The 25,387-nt window shown below is 37.8% G+C and overlaps 1 protein-coding gene across 1 annotated transcript; it reads right to left on the reverse strand.

Annotated features, from left to right (window-relative positions):
• Positions 1–23,344: 23,344 nt before the first annotated feature.
• Positions 23,345–24,815, reverse strand: kctd12.2 (potassium channel tetramerisation domain containing 12.2). Its single transcript, XM_058778110.1, has one exon. It carries the CDS (start codon positions 24,753–24,755, stop codon positions 23,943–23,945), a length of 813 nt encoding a protein of 270 aa, XP_058634093.1. The 5' UTR covers positions 24,756–24,815; the 3' UTR covers positions 23,345–23,942.
• Positions 24,816–25,387: the final 572 nt, after the last annotated feature.

A 25,387-nucleotide genomic window follows, 5' to 3' on the forward strand; every position in this document is an offset into this window, starting at 1 on the left:
GGGCTGCAGGAGGAGATAACACTTTTGTACAGAGGCCTCCATTAGAAGGATAATTACTTGGGCCTGGAGTCAAGACATAGCAATGGCTTGGTTAGATGTTTTATTGACAAAGCAGGAGAAGAAAATTATCCACAGAGGAAAGAGATTCAGGGGCTCAAAATATCCAAAACATCACATGCACAAAAGTGATAGAATGCATTAGTGTGCACTTAATGCTTTAAGTTGCACTTACAGTGTGCATTAGGTTTTCATGGCTTTTAGTGCTATGCCCATAGTGTATTGTGAATGTATTGTCCGGTTAATTTCCTCATTTCATTAAGCTGTAATGTTGCTTTCCATTTGACCATAATTTGTCCATGAATAAGCCCTGTGTACCATTGTGGTAAGCTGTTAAACAAGGTCAGTATTATTATTATTATTTTTTTCACATTGGTTAACCAGTCAGCCATTGTACCCCTTGTATCTAATGTCTATATGTTGATGTTATGATGATTCTTGGATTGTTTTATATACAGTAGCTCTCCGCTGCAGATACTTTCTCATACTTTGACATGTCATTACTAAGCTCTTGCAACTTCTGCTTCAACTGCCGATATCTGCAATACATCTATTTCTACACTGCAGCAAACATGCATTGATAAAACTCTTCAGATTGAGTCAACATCACAAATAAATTTCACTTCCCCATGTTTTGAATTAGCTTTTAATATTTGTTTCAGTAATTTTGTTGTGCTTTGTCATTTTGATAGATTTCTATGATCATATTTCTATTTAACTTTTTCATTTTAGTTTTAGTAATTTATGCTTCAATTTATTTTATTTCAGTTGGTTCTCAAGGCAACGTTTCTATTTTATTTCAGATTTATTTTGATTAGCAAAAACAAGCTTTAGTGTTCATTAATTTGCATTTACATTTATTCATTCAGCAGATGCTTTTATCCAAAGCGACTTACAATTGAGGAATACAATAAGCGATTCATCATAAAGAGGCAAATAAACGCAGGAAGTGCTTGCAATCCAAAGTTTCAGGCATTGTTCAGAGTATAGTACAAGCTAGACAGGGCGAGATTAAGGAAAGACAAAGCAAAGTTTTTTGTTTTTTTTAAGACAAAGTCAAATAGTGATGAAAGATATGAGTTTTCAGGTTTCGCTTGAAAGTTGTCAGGGACTCAACATTCCGGATAGGGGTGGGAATTCCATTCCACCAGCCAGGAACGGTGAATGAAAAACTTCTGGAAAGTGATTTTGTGCCTCTCTGTGATGGTACCATGATGCGTCACTCACTCGTAGATCTCAGGCTTCTGGAGAGGATGTAGATTCTCAAAAGTGAATGGAAGTAAGAGGGTGCCGAGCCTGTGGCTGTTCTATATGCAAGCATCAGTGTCTTGAACTTGATGCGAGCTGCAACTGGGAGCCAGTGCAGGGAGATAAAGAAGAGGTATGACGTGGGCTCTTTTGGATTTGTTGGAGACCAGTCATGTGGCTGCATTCTGAATCATTTGTAAAGGTTTGATTGTGCACGATGGAAGTGCAGCCAGAAGAGCATTGCAGTAGTACAGCCTAGAAATGACAAGGGCCTGGACAAGAAGTTGTCCAGCATACTCCGTTTAGGAAGGGCCTGATCTTTCTGATGTTGTGTAGTGCAAACCTGCGAGATCGAGCAGTTTTTTCAACGTGGTCTTTTTTAAAGTCAGCTGGTCATCGATGATTACACCAAGATTTCTGACTGAACTTGTTGGGGTAATTGTTGATGAACCTAACTGGATGGTGAAATCATGCTGTAGAGTTGGAGTGGCAGGGAATACAAGAAGCTTAGTCTTTACCAGGTTGAACTGTAGGTGATGTTCTTTCATCCATGCCGAGATGTCTGCCAGGCAGTCTGAAATCCATGCAGCTACCGTTGGATCATCTGGTTGAAATGAGAGATAGAGCTGTGTGTCATTAGCATAGCAATGGTAGGAGAAACCATGCACCTGTATGATGTGACCCAGTGATGTAGTGTATATGGAGAAGAGGAGGGGTCCAAGAACCGATCCCTGAGGTACTCCAGTGAGCAGTTGATGTGCTTTGGAAATCTCCCCTCCCCAGGCCACCTTGAAGGACCTACCAGTGAGATAGGATTCAAACCAGCAAAGTGGAATCCCTGTTATGCCCAGTGATGAGAGGGTGGGTCAGGAGGATCTGATGATTCACAGTGTCAAAAGCGGCAGATAGATCCAGCAGAATGAGAACTGATGATTTGGAATCAGCTTTTGCAATCCGCAAGGCTTCAGTGACCTGAGAGTAGCACAGTCTCAGTTGAATGTCTACTTCTGAAACCTGATTGGTTAGCATCCAGTTGGCTATTCTGTGAAAGAAATGGTTGAAACCTGGTTGAAAACAACTTGTTTAAGTGTTTTCGCTATGAATGGAAGGAGAGAGACAGGTCTGTAGCTATCTGTAAGTGAAGTGTTTAATGTAGGTTTTTTGAGCAGTGGGGTTACCCGAGCCTGCTTGAATGCGGTGGGGAAAGTGCCTTTGAGGAGAGATGTGTTGATGATGTTTGTGAGTGCTGGTAAGAATGTAGGGGAGATTGCTTGGAGAAGGTGTGAGGGAATTTGGTCTAGAGAGTGTTGTAGGATGGCTGGAGAGGAGAAGTTTGGATACTTCCCCCTCAGTGAGGGGACAGAAGGAGAAGAGGGGAGTTTTATCTTGTTGTGAAAATAAGAAGACTTGGCAGTATGGACTTCAGCAGAGAAAGATGAAAGCAAAGGCCGATACATACTCAGGTCTGATGGATCTTTTGATTTGCCCCATTTTCTCTCTCCTGCCCTGAGTTTGGACCGATGCTCACAAAGAACATTGGATAACCAGGGGTTAGAAGGGGGCAGCCCGTGCTGGCCTGGAGGAGAGAGGACACATATTGTCTAGACAAGAAGTTAAAGTTAAAGTTGAGCATAAAGTGTCAGTTGCTGCGTTCACATCCAGTGATGAGAAATGGGTAGGTGAGTGAAGAGAGGAAGAGACTGCAGAGGAAAGATGTGAGGGTGAAAGGGAATGGAGGTTTCATCTAAAGGTAACTGGTAGAGGGGTTTGTGGCTGACAGGAAGCAAGATGTAGGTTAAATATTATGAAGAAGTGGTCAGAGGTGTGTAGGGGTTTTACCAAAATGTTGTCTGCAACACAATTCCGTGTGTAAATTAAGTCAAGTTGGTTGCCAGATTTGTGAGTCCTTGTGGTGGGAAGTCATTTGAAGTCAAATGAAGCTAGGAGTGAATGGAAATCTGCAGCATAAGGCTTGTCCAAATGAATAATGAAGTCACCAAAGACTATAAGTGGACAGCCATCCTCTGGGAATGAGAACAGCAGCCCATCCAGCTCCTCTAGGAAGGTGCCCAATTGCCCAGGAGGGCGATAATTGACTACAACGTGGAGTTTTACTGGAGCTGTTACAGTAATAGCATGAGATTCAGATGAGTTATTATTGCAAAGGGGAGCGTGGGTTGAGTATTTCCAATGGTTAGAAATGAGAGGACCAGTACCACCACCCCTCCCAACCTGACGGGGGGTGTGAGAGAAAGAGAAGTTGTTAGAGAGAGCAACAGGGGTTGCTGAGTCTTCTGGACGGATCCTGATCTCAGTCAAGTTTGCAGTGCAGTTTGGGAAGCAATAGTGGGAATAAGATCTTCTTTGTTGACAGCAGACCCACAGAGAAAGAGAGGTATAGAAGTAGAGGTGCAGATAGAACGCAGGTGCGCAAGATTGCGTTGCCGTCTTTGTTTGATGTTAGAGCGTTGTTGCGAGACAACTCGCAAATATTGGAAACACATGATAGAGGTGGAAAAGAGAGGATAGAAAGGAAAAATAGGAAAAAAAGATATTTAATTGTGTTGCCGGTTTCGTTGCTCAGTTAAAGTCGCACAGGAAAAAGTCGCAGGTCTTTACACTTGCTTCCGTGCCAATGAACTGACTCCACTTAAATACACAACCAATCCACTTGAGTGAAGACAGCTGTCCACACCTTTCTAATTATCACAGCAAAGGCTGTAGCACGCAAATGCCTCAAAATCAAAACTAAGTGCCGTACAGATTCCCATTTACTCGCAAATTAACAGGTAGCAAAAAGTCAGCCAACTAATTAGAGCCAACGGCAAACAACATGCACAATCAGCACAAACATATTTTTTTTTTAAATAAAACAAGCAGTAAACAAATGAATCCTCCCAACTAGCAGATATTTACTCTAATTGACAATTAATAATAAGAACATCTTGCTCGCCAAAAATATCTTAATTACATCCAACCTGAACTAGTAAATGGCTTATTGTAGATGGATATCCTATATATCGACATTTTGGTGTGCTTCCAACTTTGTTGCAAAAGTCACAGCCAGGCATGCTGTCATTTGACACAAACATTTCCATGATATATTGCAAATGAGCCAGTGCTTCAAAAATCACATTGTCCAAATAAAAATTAAAGTGTTGTCTGTGGGTTTGGAGCAGGAGGCTCAAATAGCCTGAAGGAGTGGGAAAATAAAAGTTGTGTCATTGGCTGTGACCTAGAACCTCTTTAATGAAAGACAAATGGTGCAATAACATCTATCACACTTTCATGTCCCAGGGACTGATTTTTATTCAAACAAATTTCAGCCTTAGAATGTATGAAGGGCACGTTATGACTGTCATCTCATCATTTCCATCACGACTAACAAATTCTGCAACTAATTAAGTTTTATCAGTGTACTTTGTTAGCAAGGAGAAAAAGGTGTCTATTAAAAGCTAGAGATAAATATTACTAAATATGAAAGTAAATATCACTTGTAAATTTTTATTATGCATCATTTCCATTCAAAATCTAATTAGTTTTATTGTAATTGATGCAAAAAACTTGAAAATATTAAGTTATTAAATTGTGTGTTTATTTAGGATACATAAAACACTAGCTATAATATTAGCCTTAGTGAGCTAAAGAAGTCAGACAAAAATGTCATTTTCATCACAGCAGGTTATTAAACACAATAAATAAGTTGGAAATGACACTGATAGAAATGTATACGTTGTAAGTTGACAAATCACATTTAACTTTAAGAAAGTGAAAATAGTGGTGTACTTGAAAAACATTCCTAAATATACTACCGTTCAAATATTTGTGTTTGGTAAGTTTTTCTTTTCTTTTTTTTTTTTTTTCCTTTGTTTTTTTTTTTTTAACGTTCTAAAATAGGTCTTCTGTTCGCCAAGGCTGCATTTAATTGCTCAGGGGAAAAATAAATTAATTAATTATAAATCTATATTGTTAAATATTAATACAGTTTAAAATACAGGGTACTTGTTCTCTGCTTGAATATATTTTAAAATATAGATGTAATTTATTCCAGTTTTCAGAAGAACAAAATAATTTATGAAATAGTATCCTGGCTATATTTCTTACCGACCCCAACATTTTTGGATAGTACATTTATTAAAAAAAATAAATAAATAAAAAAGTATCAAAAACAGTGTCATCTGTTAACATTATGAAATACATTAATTGACATGAACTAAAAATGGCAAGCAATAATAAGCATTTATGAATCTTAGTGGTTAATTTCAAGATTTACTAATGCATGACTAAAATGAAAAGTTGTATCTGTTAATATTATTTAATGGCGCTGAGCTAACATGAACTAACAAAGAATAGTTGCATTTTTAAGATTTATAAAGATTAGTATAATTAATACTGTAACCAATTCATTTCTCATGTATAAAGAGTTACCAAATATTAATTGTACAATATTGCAATTAGCACATTTCCCAATGCCTTTAGTAGAATTTTACTGAATACATATTTTATGGAAATAATATTGCTATGTCAATTCTAATGATTCTTTGTAAAATTATTTTCACTTTATAATGCCTTGTTGCAGTCCTAGTCACATTTTTCTTTTTATATATGGCCACCATTGATTGCTAGACTAAAACCACAGACTCTCTTTAGGCAAGGGAGTTTACAGCTTAAGCTGGCAGAGTTTTACGATAAGAATGTGAGGGAGTGACACAGAACGTGCTGAGACGGCTCCAGTACATGGAGTGTGCTGTAGCATTTCAGTCATTTAGTGTGGGGTCTAGTGGACTCTGTTGACTTGGGGTCAGTGACCAGCCAACCACAGTCTTGGGCGGTTGTCATGGAAACAACAGCCCAAGAAGGCAGACAGCTGAGGGGAGTCTGGAAAGGTATGTAGATGACTCACCTCACTGTTTGTATGCCTGTGTGTGGGAGTATTCTTCTGAGATTTTCAATTGACTTCTCCACTGAAGATTTGGTCGTGTTTCCCTTTGTTTGGTCAAAAAGCCTGCAGAGCTTCTGATATCACTATGTGCAGGACATGCACAAATAAGGTTATGTATCAAATATTCACAAATTAGATTTTCATTCAGCCTGTTCTTTGTCTATTCCTCTCTACACGTCATAAGAAGGTCCACATGAGACAAACAAAAGGTAAACAAAAATATAATGAGCACTTTTGTTCATAAACATAATTAGAAATATTTGTATTTCAATATGATGTGCAGAAGGAAATAGCCAGGCTCTATTTCATTAGTGTGTCAATGCTGATGAAATCTAATGTAATTCTCTCTCCTGTCTGCCTATTGCACTGTAATGTTTGTCCCTGGTGTCTCCGGAACAAAGTGAGACCTCAGACGATGGTCAGCTAACCTGGCTGTTGTTATTATTTCACTCAGCTAGGAGCATTTTGACACTTACTGCCCTCATTCATACAGAATTTTAGTTTTTCTCATAGCAAATCACTGTCTCACCATATTCTCTGCTAGTTAAATCTGGCTCTTGATGGGGACTTACCAGTTAATCCCAGTACCTCTGAAGGCTTACAGGAAATTCACTCATCATGCATAGAAATCATGTGATTTGTTAGTCGCATAATGAAAAATGAAGACTGGCACTTGGCAAGCATGTGTTTGTGTTTGGACTTTCCGTAATAAGGCCAGACCACTCTCTCTCTCTCTCTCTCTCATTATATTGTTGCTTTCCCTGTCCTTGCTTAGCTTGTAAGTGAATGAGTTTGTGTCTGTGTATGAGAGAGAATGTAATACAGACATATTGTATCTCAAAAGGGTTACCTTAGAAACATGCATCTGGAAAGACAACTCCACCTTTATCTGTTATTGTAGAGCTAGCATTTTTAACAAAATAGCACTATTGTAATAGTAATGCTATATTTTTATAAAAATCTGTACAGGTTTACATTGAGTACAATGGAATAACTATGTAATATGTTAATGACATTTTTATGCTGGTGTTCAGACCTTCCTGTCTGATAATTACCATTTTGTTTATTTAAAGGGTCATGAAACCCTAAAACACATTTTTTGAGATGTTAACATATATGAACAGGTAAAACAATAATAGCGCTGATTATGTCTATTATTAAGGAAAAAATTTTTTTTCATTTTTTGGAGCAGTTTCGTTCTTCCGGTTCAAAAAGAAAAGTTGAGCCTACGTCACGAAAAGTGATGAATATGCGTTAATCTGGAGTGGTGATTGGCTGCCGTGGCTAATGAGTACGCGTCTACGTCATCAGTTTTCCAAGCTATTCTCAGTATTATTCATGAGAACTCTTACCATCCAATCACTGCGCTGTATTATGCATGAGGTCGATTTACAGCGGAGAATTCAAATCTCACGAAAGAGCTTAGCGCTGTCAGTGGCGGATTATTGTGATACACAGCAAACAATGATATAAACCGAAAATACAAAGAAGATGGAAAAAAAAGGAACTATGCCTTTATTCTTTCTGTTTTAAATATATTTTAATATTCATCTCTCTGTATAATGAGTATGTTGTAGGTCTGTGTTTTATTGGTTGTTTTCTCCCTTCTTCCCACCCTCTACACTCCCACTTTTCCACAGTTTTACACGCCCATTTCTGGAGTCTTTTTCAGATCTAAGGTGTGAAAGACCAGTGCTGAAACAGGGGAGTTTCATGACCCTTTAAACAGACAATTTATTATAACCTGAATTCCGGAAATGTTGGGACGTTTTTTAAATTTGAATAAAATGAAAACTAAAAGACTTTCAAATCACATGAGCTATTATTTTATTCACAATAGAACATAGAGAACATAACAAATGTTTAAACAGAGAAATTTTACACTTTTATCCACTGAATGAGCTCATTTCAAATTTGTTGCCTGCTACAGGTCTCAAAAAAGTTGGCACGGGGGCACCAAAGGGCTGAAATAGCAAGAAATTTGGTCCCACTTTATATTAGGTGGCCTTAACTAACATGTACTTACATTTAAATTAATCATTTGGTACAACATGTACACAATGCACTTATTGTGTACACACGTTTTTACATTGTACTTATATTTTTAAAAATACCTATATGTAATTACATCTGTAATTACATTTATAATTACACTGTTGACCCATCCCTCACACCTTAACCCACCCTTAAACCCACCCACACCACCAAACCTGTCCCTAACCTTACCCGTATCCCACCGCAATAGCAGCAAAAATGTTTTGCAATACAATATGAACACAATAAATACATTGTACTTATTTTTTGATGCAAGTACATAGTAGTTAAGGCCACCTAATATAAAGTGTGACCAGAAATTTTGAAAAGATTCAGCTGGGAGAACATCTAGCAACTAATTAAATTAATTGACATCAGGTCTGTAACATGATTAGCTATAAAAAGGCAAAGGCTCTCCAATCTGTGAAAAAGGGCGTAAAAAGATTGTGGGATACTTTAAAAACAACATTCCTCAATGTCAAATTGCAAAGGATTTGCAAATCTCATTATCTACAGTGCATAACATCATCAAAAGATTCAGAGAAACCTCTGTGCATAAGGGACAAGGCCAAAGACCTTTGTTGGATGTCTGTGGTCTTCGGGCCCTCAGATGACACTTTTTTGATTACTAAATGGGCCCAGGAATACTTCTAGAAACCACTATCGGTAAACACCAGTGTGTTATCAGCGTTCAGTTCAAAAGCCAGCATCTCTGATGGAATGGGGGTGCATAAGCGCATACGGTATGGCCAGCTTGCATGTTTTGGAAGGCACTATGGATGCTGGAAGGTATATAAAGGTTTTAGAGCAACATATGCTCCCCTCCAGATGACGTCTATTTCAGGGAAGGCCACGTGTATTTCAGCAGGACAATACAAAACCACATACTGCAGCTATTACAACAGCATGGCTTCGTAGTATAAGAGTCCGGGTGCTGAATTGGCCTGCCTGCAGTCCAGGGGCCTCATTTATAAAGCGTGCGTATGCTCAGATTTGATCTTAGAGTGTGCGTACACTAAAATCCATGCCAGCGCTCATGTTTATAAAAACTGTCTTTGACGTGGAAAAGTGCTTAACGTCACGTCAGGGTCTGAGCAGACATACACACTTTTTACCTGTTTTAAACTGTTCTTGCAGCTCGCTATTCTAAATTATGATGATTGGTGATGTTTTATATGTTAATGACATTAATTAGGAGTCATTTACAAGGCAGAGAGCTAAAACCATTCAATTGCGCGCAAGTTTAAGATAATTTGCGATTCATAGATTTCACATCTGAAAGAGAGGCGTACGCGCGGTTTCTGTTCGTACGTTCATTCTATGAATCGCTCATATGCAAATCTAAGAAATGATCGTAAGATCAAATTCAGGTTGGTTTCTGCGCAACATTTTATAAATGAGGCCCCAGATCTTTCACCTGTAGAGAACATTTGGCGCATCATTAAACGGAAAATACGTCAAAGATGACCACGAACTCTTCAGCAGCTGGAAACCTACTGTCATGGCCAAAAATATCGGCACCCTTGGTAAATATGATCAAAGAAGGCTGTGAAAATTAATCCGCATTAATCCTTTTGATCTTTTATTTTTTTTTAAAAACACAAAAATTTAACCTTTCATTGGATAATAAGAATTTAAAATGGGGGGGAAATATCATTATAAAATAAATGTTTTTCTCTAACACTGGCCACAATTAACGGCACCCTTTTATTCAATACTTTTTGAAACCTCCATTTGCCAGTTTAACAGCTCTATATTTTCTCCTATAATGCCTGATGAGGTTAGAGAACACCTGACAAGAGATCAGAGACCATTCCTTCATCCAGAATCACTCCAGACCCTTTAGATTCACAGCTCCATGTTGGTGGTGCTTCTCTTCAGTTCACCCCAATCATTTTCTACAGGGTTCAAGTCAGAGGACTGGAATGGCCAGCAGAAGCTTGGTTTTGTGCTCAGCAACCCATTTTTGTGTTGTTTTTGAGGTTTGTGTTTAGATTATTGTACAGCTGGATGATCCAAACATGGCACATTATAAGATTTCTAACAGAGTCAGTCACTTATTGAGTTTTTTATCTGTTGGTATTTGATAGAATCCATGATGCCATGTGTCTAAACAAGATGTCCAGGACCTCCAGCAGAAATATAGGCCCACAACATCAAAAATACAGCAGTATATTTCATTGTACACATGGGGTACTTTTTATCCCTGTGTTCACCAAACCCATCTTGAGTGTTTGCTGGTAAAAAGCTAATTTTTTAGTTTCATCTGACCATAGAAGCCAGTCCCGTTTGAAGTTCTAGTCGGGTCTGACAACTGAATATGCTGGAGTTTGTTTTTGGATGAGCTAGGAGAATTTTTCTTGAAACCCTCCCAAACAACATGTGGTGATGTAGGTGCTGTTTGACATTTTTTTTTTTTAAGGTTTTCTGATCCCGAGACTCAACTATTTTCTGCAATTCTCCAGCTGTGGTCCTTGGGGAGTCTTTAGCCACTCACACTCTCCTTCTCACTGTACATTAGGACGATATAGACACACGTCCTCTTCCAGGCAGTTTCGTAACATTTTATGTTGATTGGATATTCTTAATTATTGCCCTGATGGTGGAAATGGGAATTTCCACTGCTCTAGCTCTTTTCTTAAAACCACTTCACTAATTTGTGAAGCTCAAGTATCTTTTGCTGCACATCAGAAATATTCTTTGGTTTTTCTCATTGTGATGGATGATTAAGGGAATTTGGGCTTTGTTTTCCCTCCTATTTATATTTCAATTCAAAATTGTGAATATGAATGAGAATATACTTCAGAGATATATTACTCATAAGAATTTCTAGGGGTGCCAATGATTGTGTCCAACGTGTATTTGAGAAAAAAACATTTATTTAATAATGATATTTCCCCCCATTTTAAATTCTTATTATCCCAACTATTTTGAGACCTTTAGCAGGCATAAAATTTGAAATGAGCTCATTTTGTGCATAAAATTTGTAAAATTTCTCAGTTTAAACATTTATGTTATGTTATCTATGTTCTATTGTGAATAAAATATTGGCTCATGTGATTTGAAATTCTTTTAGTTTTCATTTTATTCAAATTTAAAAAACGTCCCAACATTTCCGGAATTTGGGTTGTAAGTTAATGCCAGTAAAGTATGGAGTACAGCAAGGATCTGTTTTAGGCCCTTCACTATTTTCCATATACATGCAACCCCTTGGAGATATTATTAGAAAACATGGAATTAATTGCCATTATTATGCAAATCTTTTGAACAGTAAAATTTGTATAAATACTGTATATGATAATTTAATCTGAAATAGTGTAATCCTTTACAGTATTTCATTATTATTTGCATTAATCTAGGTTAATGTTAATTTATAAATTACTATTCATTGAAAATTCATGTTTGCTCATAATATGAACTAATGTTAATGTTAACTTGAAACACTGAAAAGGTATTAACATGTAAAAAAAAAAATAACATTAACCTTGATTAATAAATGCTGTTCTTAGTTTGCCTTACTGTGAAGTGTTTCTGAAAAACAGTTGTATAATAGTGAAAAATAAAAACTCAAGCTTGTCTCTGTCCTTAGAATCAAAGCATCCTGTGATGCCCATGCCTGCAGATGTTGGTCACTGAGCAGCTATAGTCCCCATAGTACTAATATACCGCCGCATGTGAAGCCACTGACAGATGGGAAGACACAGCTGTTATTCACGAAGGCCAGAGGGTTAAACCCAGAATCTTCCCTTCTCAAACCCAAACATGTCAGATCTCATATCCCTATGCTTATTTGGACCATCCTGTTGTAGCACTGCTACAGTACTGATATTGAAAAGGTTTATTTCTCAAGGCAAATGATCTTTTTAAAGACTTTTAGGTAACACTTTATTTTAAGGTATCTTAATACATAGTAATTACCTAATTAAATACTTAGTAGTAGCCGTTGTACTTACATGAATCAAAAGTTACTTACCATGTAACTAAGTTATGGAACAGCCTGTAATTACAGTTTGTAATTATGTAGGTGTAATAGGCAGCTACTGTTACACATATGTAACAGACCGAGTCTGTTATACAGCTACTTGTACAATTAAGTACAATCTTGAGACACTTTATTTTAAGTAGCTTATGCCTGTGTAATATTCTGTTATTTTAATGTAATTAGAAATGTATTGCATGTATTTTAGCTGTGTACTGGTGGGTTAAATCAAACTAAGGTGCATCTGGATATGCTGTACAGTATAGATACACATGAAGTACACGTATGTACAATCTTGATATGCTTTATTTTAAGTAGCTTATGTTTGTGTACTTACATTTATAATTACGTTGTATAAAGTTTGCAACACATATGTAATCTTTTGGTTACATAAGTAGCTGTGTAACAGACTCGGCCTGTTACATATGTGTAACAGTAGCTGCCTATTACATCTACATAATTACAAACTGTAATTACAGGCTGTTTCATAACTTAGTTACATGGTAAGTACATTTTGTTTCATGTAAGTACAAAGGCTACTACTAAGTACTTAACTAGGTAATTACTCTGTATTATGGACACCTTAAAATAAAGTGTTACCGACTTTTATTTAGATGAAAGCTCTTTAAACTTTAAAAGTTCGACTTTAGCTGAAAGTATCCTTTCCAATAATACACTGAGAACATTTTGTTATATTCAAGGTCGAAGCAGTGTGGATGTATCTCTGCACTGACTGCATTAATTTTAGCCCTGAGCTCCAGGAATATCTAATAGTGGCCTTTGTTAACAGACAGAGATCATATCATTACTTTAAAAAGTCGGTGTGCGCTCTCTCTGATTATCTTTTGTGAAATATGATTTCACCCACAAACAAACGGCTCCTCTCATAGATAAGCACTAGCATGAGTAGAACTAATATAAGCAGCATGGCACATTAATTAACGTTGATATGAATAATTCCTGTGATTATGCGGACGGTCATCATTTTCATCCTAAAATCTTGTGCGTCACAAATCGCCATGGAGACTGCCGACAGCAAAGCCTCTGTGAGAACGTCCATCTCTCGTGATCAGAATTGTTGAGCTAACCCTACATCTGAAGAAATAAGAAAGCTCTTATCAGTGCCGGATATAAGCTACAGCTCCGAGCAGATGTGAGCATCTGCAGAACATCTTGTCTAGTAGTTCCCCCCAGCTAACACTATCCAGACACAGGCACATTTGGCATGCTTTGTATGATGGCTGACTGGCTTCGCATGCACTCATGCAACATCTCTGTTCTACCACTAGGGTTTATATGCAGCATACTTAGAGGGTACATAAATCTTCAACCTATTCTGGCACTGTGCTGAAGAAGAACTTCTGTTGAAGCTATATTTCTGTCCAAAACAAAGTATGATTCATGACTTTTAATGGTCAGACATTAGCCTGAGGTTTCAGCAGCCATTATAGGCCTACACTTGGGCACTTGTTTGCCTTTAGTGTGAAAGAGACTTTTTAGAAAGTGGAAGATTTCATTTAACTTTCAAAGTCTCTGAAGTGCCTTTGTTCTCTTTCAAAAAAGTAACAAAGTAGTACCATTGTACAATGCTGGTATCAGATGAATGATTAGTCTATTCATGCTGTATACAGTATCATGGTTTTTACATAATAATCTAAGATACTTGAAACAGACACGTGGTCAGAATTGTTGGTACCCATGGTAAATATGATCAAAGAAGGCTGTGAAAATTAATCTGCATTGTTAATCCTTTTGATCTTTTATTTTAAAAATTCACAAAAATCTAACCTTTCATTGGATAATAAGAATTTTAAATGGGGGGAAATTTCATTAGGAAATAAATGTTTTTCTCTAATACACATTGGCCACAATTAACAGCACCCTTTTGTTCAATACTTTTTGAAACCTCCATTTGCCAGTTTAACAGCTCTAATTGTTCTCCTATAATGCCTAATGAGGTTAGAAAACACTTGACAAGAGATCAGAGACCATTCCTTCATCCAGAATCACTCCAGACCCCTTAGATTCACAGCTCCATGTTGGTGCTTCTTCTCTTCAGTTCACCACTCATTTTCTACAGGGTTCAGGTCAGAGGACTGGAATGGCCAGCAGAAGCTTGGTTTTGTGCTCAGTGACCTATTTTTGTGTTTTTAAGGTTTGTTTTTGGATTATTGTCCTGTTGGAAGATCCAAACATGGCCCATTATAAGATTTCTAACAGAGTCAGTCACTTATTGATTTTTTTATCTGTTGGTATTTGATAGATCCATGATGCCATGTGTCTAAACAAGATCTCCAGGACCTCCAGCAGAAATATAGGCCCACAACATCAAAAATACAGCAGTATATTTAATTGTACACATGGGGTACTTTTTTTATCCCTGTGTTCACCAAACCCATCTTGAGTGTTTGCTGCTAAAAAGCTTCTTTTTTTTTTAGTTACATCTGACCATAGAAGCCAGTCCCGTTTGAAGTTCCAGTCATGTCTGACAACTGAATATGCTGGGGATTGTTTTTGGATGAGAGCATTTTGTTTTCTTGATTTTTTTTATTTTTCTTTTTTTTCTTGAAACCATCCCAAAAACATTTGGTGTAGATGCTGTTTGTATATATATATATATATATATATATTTTTTTTTTTTAAGGTTTTCTGACCCTGAGACTCACGTATTTTCTGCAATTCTCCAGCTGTGGTCCTTGGAGAGTCTTTAGCCACTCAAACACTCCTTCTCACCGTGCATTAGGACGATATAGACACACGTCCTCTTACAGGCAGATTTGTAAAATTTTCTGTTGATTGGAAATTCTTAATTCTTGCTCTGATGGTGGAAATGGAAATGTAACATAATGCAGTTACAGGAGATGTTTCACAACTGAACTATTATTAACTTCTTTTGTGTAAAAACTTTACACCTTTAAATAAATTTTTCCTCAGCCTCGAAGTTCACAAAATTATTACTTGAAATTAATTAACATTTAGCTCCTGAATATCCGTTCTTGTCTCTGTTTTTTAGTGTCTGTGTTGGCATGTGTGCAAAAAAATGTTAAGGAGAGAATATTAATTATTTGAGACAGTTATGGCATGTGTTTTGGCAAAGTGTATTTCCTGTCCATGAGCTGATGATCATTACACACTTTCTCTGTCACCTCCCTCTGTTTATAAGTGAATTTTCTATTACAAACAAATGAAGTGAAGCAGCATGGGTATGTGTGCATGTGCATAAGTTTCTATTTTTTGGATATCAACACTCTTGAATGCTGGGACAGTAGATTTCCTGGCCTTTTTACAGTCTGCAGGGGTTCCTTTTTCTCCAAAAGATCCCTGTGTCAGAGCCAGCGGGGGTGCAGGATGCTGGGAGGTATGCGCCTGAGCGCCTGCTTTTGTTCCCCGCCGCTGATTGATGCCGGCGGCCTTTACCATGCTCAGAAAGAGCAGCGTGAGACTAACCGGACCTCCACAGAGCGGAAGCCTGACTTGGCAGAAGACACAGTGAGAGGGAAAGCAGTGGCGACATTTACAGAGGACACCAGCACCTGCTAAAAATTCCCATTTAGGGCAGGTTTAGGAGCCGATTCCTGACAAAATTCCATTAACTAATATATTCTCACACCTAGTCTATGATGAGTGGAAAGGTGCAACTTGTATCCATCTTAGCTTTTACTCTTTGCCCTGATGGCGGAACACCTTGTCTTTTATAACTGAACCCAGGTCAGATTCTCACCATAATGGATATATATACACACTAAAGACAAGCACAAATCTCATGTCATCTTAGAACACCACATTCTACTACCCGTATGTGAAGGAAAAGATCAAATCTGCTCTTTATTAAATTCACAAGGCTATGGAGGAGCTTTATCTTGTATAGATTTTCTGAGATGCGCTCAGCGATGTTATATTAAAATACAATATTGACCTGTTCCCGCTGAACATGCTGAGATGTATTCATCGAATCCAACTCATTTAAACAGTCTGCAATGAAAAAATGACTCATGCCCATGTGGATTTACACGGAGGCTCTTTCTATTGCTTCTCCATAATCTTCATGCAATAACATGAACTGGCCCTCTTTCAAGGAAAATCTGTTCTGTGAAAAGATGGCTGACCAAATTTAGCCAAAGGCAATTATTAGTTAGAGGTAAAAACAAGCTTCTAAATCCTCCTCCTTCGACTGGTGGCTTTAGTGGACTTTGATTTGTAGTGCACTTTATCTTTAAAGTTAAATTAAATTTCTCTAGTGTACAGACCCTGGGCTACAGTATGTTCCACCCCAGAAGCTTTGGGATGTCCCCCACACTGGGACCAGCAAAAGATTCCCTATTTTCCAAACCTCCTTGTGACCACTGCGCTATAGACATTCTGCAAACATAATGTTCTTTTAGTCGACATATTACTGGCCAGTGAGCCATTTACACATTTTACAGACTCAAGATCAGCTCTTTGATAGAAAATGAAATAGATGGTAAAATATTTGAAGAATATAATGGTGTTTAATGAAATAAGCATAATGTGCAGGTTTATTGCTCTTGCACAGGCCAAAAATACCTTCCTTATTTGAAGCTGATATGAGCAGGCTTGTATTCGCTCTCTAGATATGAACACAGTGCAAGTAAAGAAAAATCTAATTTGAATAATGACAACAACCTCTTCAACATAGGCATTTACAGGTGCGGTTGGCTCCTGCAGTCATAAAGCGCCTTTGTAAACACACTAAAAGTGGTTGTCATGGTGATGACGTGAATTCCTCACCATCCTTCACCTTTTCTGCAAGTCAGATGGAGTTCACCATTAAAATTAGTCTCATTAAACCTGGCAATCTTTTAAGCATATCCAAAGCCATTTAATTCACATCACAGGCATTCCTGATTTAGCCACTGACCCGTGTTGATTATTAGACAAACAGAATGAAGGGACGAACCACTTGAGCATGCAGCCAGACATTCGATTATATTGATCTGGGCTTGTCGCTATGGAGTTGGTTTACATAAAGGCAAAGACTCTCTGTGGTTTATGACAGAGGCTCCTGGAGAGATATATCTGAATGCTGGAAGGTCCTCTCGACCGTTCATAACTGTGCACTCTGGTTCTTCTCTAAATAAACAGTAAGTGCAAATATTTAATAAACAGGAACTTATATGTTTGTCTTGTCAACAGTGGGATAAAAGGCAATCAAATTTAAGCATCCTCTCCCCTTGTGTCGCAGCCCTGCATGACATTTATCTTCCAGGTTTTCCAAATCTGTGCAAGACCGTTAGTTAATGTGGGCTGTCATTCATTTAAACATCTAAATGATTTATTCATGTAATATGAATCTTAACTATCTTTCCAGCTAACAATGTTATGTTCTAACAACATTTCCTAATGCTCTCATTTAGTTAGTAAAAAACTGATATCAGACAGGTTTTTTCCCTGTTTACAAGAATGTTCTGGCTTACATCATAAAAAATGCAGTGTTCCCTCTGCAACAGGTTAAACGGACGGTTCACCCAAAAGATGAAAATGTTATTAAATACTCACACTCATGTTGTTTCAAACCCGTAAGGTTTTCGTTCTTCTTCAGAACGTAAATTAAGATATTTTTGATGAAATTCGAGAGCTTTCTGACTCTGCATAGACACAATGTAACTACCACGTTCAAGGCATAGAAAGGTAGTAAGGACATCGATAAAGTAGTTCATGTGACATCAGTGGTTCAACTGTAATGTTATGAGGTTATAAGGTTGAACCACTGATGTCACATGGACTATTTTAATGATGTCCTTATTTCGTTTCTGGGCCTTGAGCGTGGTGGTTGCATTGCTGTCTATGCAGGGTCAGAAAGCTCTCGGATTTCATCAAAAATACAGTTAGGTCCATTTATATTTGGATGCAGGCACAATTTTTTATTATTTTAGCTGTTGACCAAAACAAATTCATGTTACAGTTATATGATGAATATGGGCTTTAAGTGCACCCTCTGAGCTTTAATTTGAGGGTATTCTTATCACAACTGGAGGAAAGGTTAAGTAATTAGAGCTCTTTAATATGTACCTCCCTCTTTTTCAAGGGACCATAAGTAATTGGACAGTTGACTCAAAAGTCATTTCTTTTCCATATTCCTTTGTTATTTCTACATCAATTAAGCAGGTAAAAGGTCTGGAGATGATTCTAAGTGTGTCATTTGCATTTGGAAGCTGTTGCTGTGAACCCGCATCATGCAGTCAAAGGATCTCTCCAAACAAGTGAAACACAATTGACCGTTCGCAAATCCCGCCCACTTAGTTACTGTTGCCATGACCGACAAACAATGCTGCTGTCACACTACACTCATGTTCTCAAGCAGTGAAAAATACATCGCAGAACAAAGAGGAAACTGACAACACACCGACAGAGAAGACAGAGCAGGTTACTTCTGATATGAAACAAGATCTCAGCACCCTCAGCTTTTAAATTGAGTCATTTTTAAAGAAATTCAAACAATAAATACCGTTTTGTGGCTCTTCAATGTGTCGTGACAGATCACTGTAATGCCTCGTGAACCAAAAGTCTTTTCATATTTATGTTTACATAATTTCCGAGCCAACAATAACGTGAAACCTATAAAAATGGTTTTAAAAAAAGTACATAGCGCCATAGTTTCAATCACTTTAGAGTGTCGCAGTGACCGTCTTTTTGCAGTAAAGGACCTCTCATAGTTTGATGAGTAGGAAGATGATATGAAGTGACACAAGGTTAGTTGCATTGTAAACAGATGAGTGCACATCTGCATAAACAGCTCCCGATCGGGGTGAAGTTCATGGGATTTTGTCCACAGAATAAGAGCACATGTTTTAACATATTATTTTATTATTTAACACTCAGTATTTAACTTAAGCGCTGCAAGTCATACATACAGCGCCGGACATGACAGGTTTTCTGGTACGCAAAACAAGTACTTTAGAGGAATACCTTAGCTTATTGCTGTTACTGTGGCAGCCAACAACAGCACAGCTTAACCCTCCGCACATATTTAAAAGTTTCAATTCAGTCAGTCTTTTTTACCCCGTTTTAACATGTATTTTTATGGAGACTGGCCATAGCTGTCAGGCAAGATGGAGGATAGCAGCGGCGGCACAGTATACGCGTTCTGATTGGGCAGATCAGATAAATCAAGCTCTTTGCGAACGGTCAATTGTTAGGCTTCAGAAACAAAACAAATCCATCAGAGAGATAGCAGGAACATTAGGAGTGGCCAAATCAACAGTTTGGTACATATTGAGAAAAAAAGAACGCACTGGTGATCTCAGCAACATAAAAAGGCCTGGACGTCCACAGAGGACAACAGTGGTGGATGATCGGAGGATCCTCTCCATGGTAAAGAAAAACCCTTTCACAACATCCAGCTAAGAGAAGAACACTCTCAAGGAGGTCAAAGTCTACAATCAAGAGAAGACTTCACGAGAACATATACAGTGGGTTCACCACAAGCTGCAAACCAGGCCAGATTAGACTGTCAAAAAACGTCTAAAAAAGCCTGACCACTTCTGAAAAAGCATTCTTTGGACGGCTGAAATTAAGATCAACCTGTACCAGAATGACGGGAAGAAAAAATAGAGATATACTCTCTGCCCAGATTCAGTCAAATGGAGCAAAGTTGATTGGACGGTGCTTCATAGTACAAATGGATGATGACCCAAAACATACAGTAAAAGCAACCCAGGAGTTTTTGAAGGTAAAAATGGAATATTCTGCAATGTCCAAGTCAGTCTCCTTAACTCAACCCAATTGAGCATGCATTTCACTTGCTGAAGACAAAACTAAAGGCAGAAAGACCTACAAACAACCAACAACTGAAGTCAGCTGCAGTAAAGGCCTGGGAAAGCACCACAAAGGAGGAAAGCCAGTCTCTAGTGATGTCCATGAGTTCCAGACTTAAGGCCTGCAAAGGATTCTCAACAACGTATTAAAAACGAACATTTTATTTATTATTATATTTATTTGTCCAATAACATTTGAGCCCCTGAAAATGGGTGGACTGTGTATAAAAATGGTTGTGATTCCTAAGTATTTTATGTTATGTTTTTGTTCAACCCCTTGAATTAAAGCTTAAAGTCTACACTTCAATTTCATCTTGATTGTTTCATTTTAATTCTATTCTGGTGGCATACAGAGCCAAAATTATAAAAAATAGTGTCAGTTTCTAAATACGAAGCTAACTGTATCTTCAATTTGTGTTCCGAAGATGAATGATCATCTTATGGGTTTGGAATGACATGAAGGTGAGTAATTAATTACAAAATTTTCAGTTTTGGGTGAACTATCCTTTTAAATAGGATTGTAAAAAAAAAAAACAGTCACAGCAATAAAATTAGTAAAAAGAACAAGTTAGCAATTAGGTATAGGGGAAATAATTAAAAGAGAGCGCAATAAAGCATTTGGAATTAATGAAACAATGCAGAAATTTGGTCTTTGTGGTTTCGCACATAGACAACAATATCAAAATGATTACTGTTCACACAGATCTGTGAAAACGACTAAAAACATGGTATTATTATGCATGTCAGGCTAGTAGTTGGCGACGTCACTTTGTGAAGAAACACTATGCATCCGTGTACCTATACCCTGAACACATTATACACATGCGCATAACATCACCAAATTCATTTTGTAGTTTACTCAAGAGACGATAACAATATCATTTTAAAAATGGCGCGCTTTGAAACCAATTTTCAAAACCAGTTTGCGTTAGTAGATGAAACAAACCTATCTCTCTCTTTCTCTATCTATCTGTCTGTCTGTATCTAAAACATCAGCGAGGTGTTTTTTTTTCCCAAAAACTCTTTAGAATAAAGATCTTAAAAAATCTTTAGTATGTTTAATTTTGGTTGACTGAAAGAATGAATGAATGCATGTCCAACGGAATTCAAGAGAACAAATAGAGTGTCTTCCAGCTAAAAAGCACTGGCCAGGACCATCTGCTGTCTCCTCCATAGCGTATGTCTCCGGTCTGGCAGAGAGAGACAAAGTATTCCACTGAATTATTACAAGATGGAGAAGAGACCCAGAGATACTGTTTTTTAAACTCTGAAAATGAGTTTGGAAGCATCCCTAGTCTATCATTTATCTTTTCTTTGTCTTCTGGCAAGGGAAGTTGTACTTTTAACATTACATGTGGAAAACACCTTTTGCATGAAACAGTTTCCTTTTGTTATAACTGAAAGTCGCAGTGTAATGTTTTCACAAGATTCCTAGCCTGTTATCCACATGTTTGCATGGTAATCTTTTCTTGACCACATAAATCTAGACTTACCAAATATACTGGTAACTCTGGCCTTTAATGTGACCATGATAGCAAAGCAGGCTGTTTTTACTTCTGTTTAGAAGCACTGTAAGATCTATTTTTGTTAAAACAAAGGGAAGGACTTTTGTGTGTTTTGAGGAACAGATGAAATGTCATGATGGTTTGTCACTTAGGTGGAAGGCACAAAAAAGGAACCACAAGTTTAAAGTGTGAAAAGTATATCTGCTCTAAAGTTGCATGCAACAACATTGAAATTATATCATTGCTACTGTAGTGCATGAACCTCACTGTCATGAGTGACGGGTCAAATTTTGAAAGAAAGTGTTGCAATCTTGTAGTATAAGAAATTTTGTTGATTGCAAAGTGCTTTGCATGCTTTTTTTTTTTTTTTAAAATCTTACTGGTCTACTTAGTAAATTAATGATGTGAAACTATGGAATATATAGGCCTAATTTTATTTAATTTTTTTGTTAATACACCAGAATATATAACAACTCTCGAAAAGCAATTAATTAGCATTTTTTTCACATTACAGTTGGACATTAAATGCAGTTGTTTGTAATGTAAATTAAGTACATTTAAATCAATGTACTAAATCCTTTTGTCTGTACCGCTTTCCCAGCTAACACAATTATGTTTTAAGAACGCTTTGCTAACATTCCCAATGTTATAAAAATTTTGTTTTTGAATGTTCTCAGAATGTTAAAAACATCCAGTTTTTAAAATATTTCAAAGCAATGTTGGCTATGCAAACATTATGGAAAACATAAAGGGAACATTCCGTTTTATCATTTTACAAACATTGTGGGAGCATTTGAATTTCCATGAATGTTCTGAAACAAGCAGTACATACTAACATTTAAAAAACCTTATACAAACATATTTCATGGATGAAATAATGTTTATGTGCTAACTTTTTGAGAGCATTATTAAAAATCAGATAAAGGTGAAAAGAATAATATGTTCTATTAAGGTTGGAGGAATATTCATAACACTTGTTGTTCATAAATTTGAAGGAACCTTGCCAGACCATTAGTCAAAGTTCCGAGAACATTCCCTGTTAGATGGGTTCACTCATTAACACTGACACACACACACACACACACACATTTTCAGAGTCAAAGTGAGGGCTCTTTGTTTTTTGTTCAGCCTATTTTTTTTGCTGGTTATCTGCTTTCTCTCTTCCTCTTGATACAACTTCCTCTAGAGAGAGAATTTGTTCCTGTCTCTGTGATACTGACACTCTCCAGGTGGCCCAGCATTATCAGTCATATAGGCTACTATACGCAACACCTGACAGCTATAAATAAAAGCATATATACGTGTACTATGATGTTCGAACCACTGCTATTTGCATATTTTGACTCTATCTACATAACATTAATAAAGAGAAGGCGCCCTTTATATGGTTTGTGTGTGTGTAGTCACAGGACTGCTGGCAAACACAGGCCTAGTTCCTGTTCTCTGTCTCCTAGTAGTCCATCTGTTTCCTCAGGCCAGACAGTGTATCTTCTCCGCTCACATTCACATCTCCTTTCGGAGCCTCCGCCCACTAACCCAGCTCTTGAACCATCACCAAAGGTGTTTAGTTCATGCCACAGTTTCTGAGCTTTATATCTTTACGATCTGTGACAGGATATCAACTGTGGTCTAGGTTTGCAGCAGCTACAGTTTTACAATAACTACACACAGCTTGTTTGGCATGCAAATGGGACACATTTAGTTAGAAAACTGTCAAAAAATATTTGACAGTATGTGCGTATTATAGAGTGTGCAACTCATATCACAATATAATGCAGCAGTATTTAGAGTTCCCATCCAAATATGTCTTTCATGATTTTTTTTATTATGTGTGTAAAGTTGACAGAAGAATAATAATAAAAAAAAAGATACATAGGAGTGCAAACAAATTATCATCTCAGAAATGTCAATGTTCAGTGAAAAGCAGATGGGAGAGTAGTATATATTTACTCATTATGGAACAGCTTGCTATTTTACTACTGGGATGGCATTTTATTTTTGTCTCTGTTGTGTCTGTTGAGCTTCTGGATGTACTCTCAGAAAAAAATTTTAATATGAAAAAAAAAAAAGTGGTAGCCTATAAAGGTTCATTTGATTTCAAAAAGTAGTATCATTGAGAGTATTTTGCGCGTCCTCCACAGTCCAAACCTATGGTATTTAAATACTGAAAACTGCTATCAGTGGTTGTTTGAATTCTGAGAACAGACGACAGATTTTGGAGATATGCTATTTTTAAATTATTACACACAAAACATCTGCTCAGCGACTTACAGTCTTTACATGTTGACACTGTGGGAAAAAAACAAAACAAAACAAAACTACACAGTCGTGGCGCGTAACGAATGGAAAGGTGAGTGTCCGAGAAATGTGTTTGAATACCAGTTCCCAAAAGTGAGTCCACTTCACTCCCTGCAAAAAACGTACTCGGTGTAACTCGTCCAGATTTTGTCCTCGTTGGGGTCGTTACTCGCGTACGCGCAGGTGCCCGTGGAGCTGCACGCAACCATGTGGAAGCCCACCTCCGCCAGCCTGTCAAAGGCTTGCTCCAGGAAATTATACTTGAGGTAATACCGAGAAGTGTATCTCTCTGGGGGTCTGTCGGGGTCTCTGCTCTCGTTCAGAGTCTCCCCGAAAACTTCTTTGGCGAGGGATGTTTTTCCGCACACGGTGATTCTCGCCACCCGTCGAAATTTGGCGTCCTGTTGGATGTCTCGCCCTATGGTATAGGAGCCCCTGTACCCGATGGTTATGTAGCCGGTTTTCTTCGCGTCCAGAGACGGAGAGCGAGGGCCGGTGCTGGTGATGCTGGTGCTGGCGAGCGCAGCCTCCTCGGGGTCGCTCTGGCACACCTCCTCGCTGATGGAGTTCTCCTTACTGACCGCCGGTCTCAGGCGCTTTGCCAGCTCTTGAAGTTGGAAATATTCTGCCTCTTTAAGAAGGCTTGCCTTCTCTTTGAAGTAATCGGGCAAAACCAGAGTCTGGTCCCGCAAGTAATCCAAAATATATCTGAACAGAAAGCCGTCCCTGTCCAAAAAGTAGCGTCCTTTGCTGTCGGTGGTAAGTTCCGCGGGTTTTTTCTGACTGAACATAGTCCAAAGTAAAGAATTGGGCACGGAGAGTAAAGTTGAGTGGCGCGTAACGTAAACTTGCCCCCCGACATTGAGCTCAATGATTTCGGGAAATCGCTGGGAAGGCTCCGCGCGACTCTTGTCCATCTCTGCACAGCTGGGCGAGACCTCTGGTGCAATCACGGAACTGAAGGAGAGTGGAAAGAAATATTTCAGCTTTGTTTATGTAGGCTAAACTGAGTTACGTAGGAGGAGGAATCTGACGGCTTTATTAACTCTTTACTACCACCCCGTAAAACACGAAATTCACTGCGATTTGCTTAAAACCCATGCATTATCTGATCGCTGGAAATGTTCTTAATTGAACAATTTTGCATTTTTTCTCTCTCAGAGCATACTGGATGAACCTATATTTTACAGCTGTCAATCTACAGAATTCTTTTAGGATGATTTCAAATTTTATTTTATTTATTTATTTATGTTTTACTCTTTGTAGCACACATGTTGTCATTTGTGTGCAAATTGAGGATTCTTGTTATCCAGTATGATTCGAAGATGTACCAAAGATCAAGGAATGTTCCAGTAGAATCATTTTTTAAAGTGGATTCCACATGATTGGCGCAACAAATGTGTTATTTTGATTGCTCACAAAGAAATATTGCAGAATCAGATTTTTTTTTCTTCTTTTCTTTTAAAGTGTCCTTGTTACTGTGTAAGTAGCCTATACAACACCACTATAGGTTAGGGTTAAGGTCAGTTGCATGTAATTATGCATAATT

This window comes from Onychostoma macrolepis, chromosome 01 (assembly GCF_012432095.1).
Source record: "Onychostoma macrolepis isolate SWU-2019 chromosome 01, ASM1243209v1, whole genome shotgun sequence".
In the NCBI taxonomy this organism is placed as follows: domain Eukaryota; kingdom Metazoa; phylum Chordata; class Actinopteri; order Cypriniformes; family Cyprinidae; genus Onychostoma; species Onychostoma macrolepis.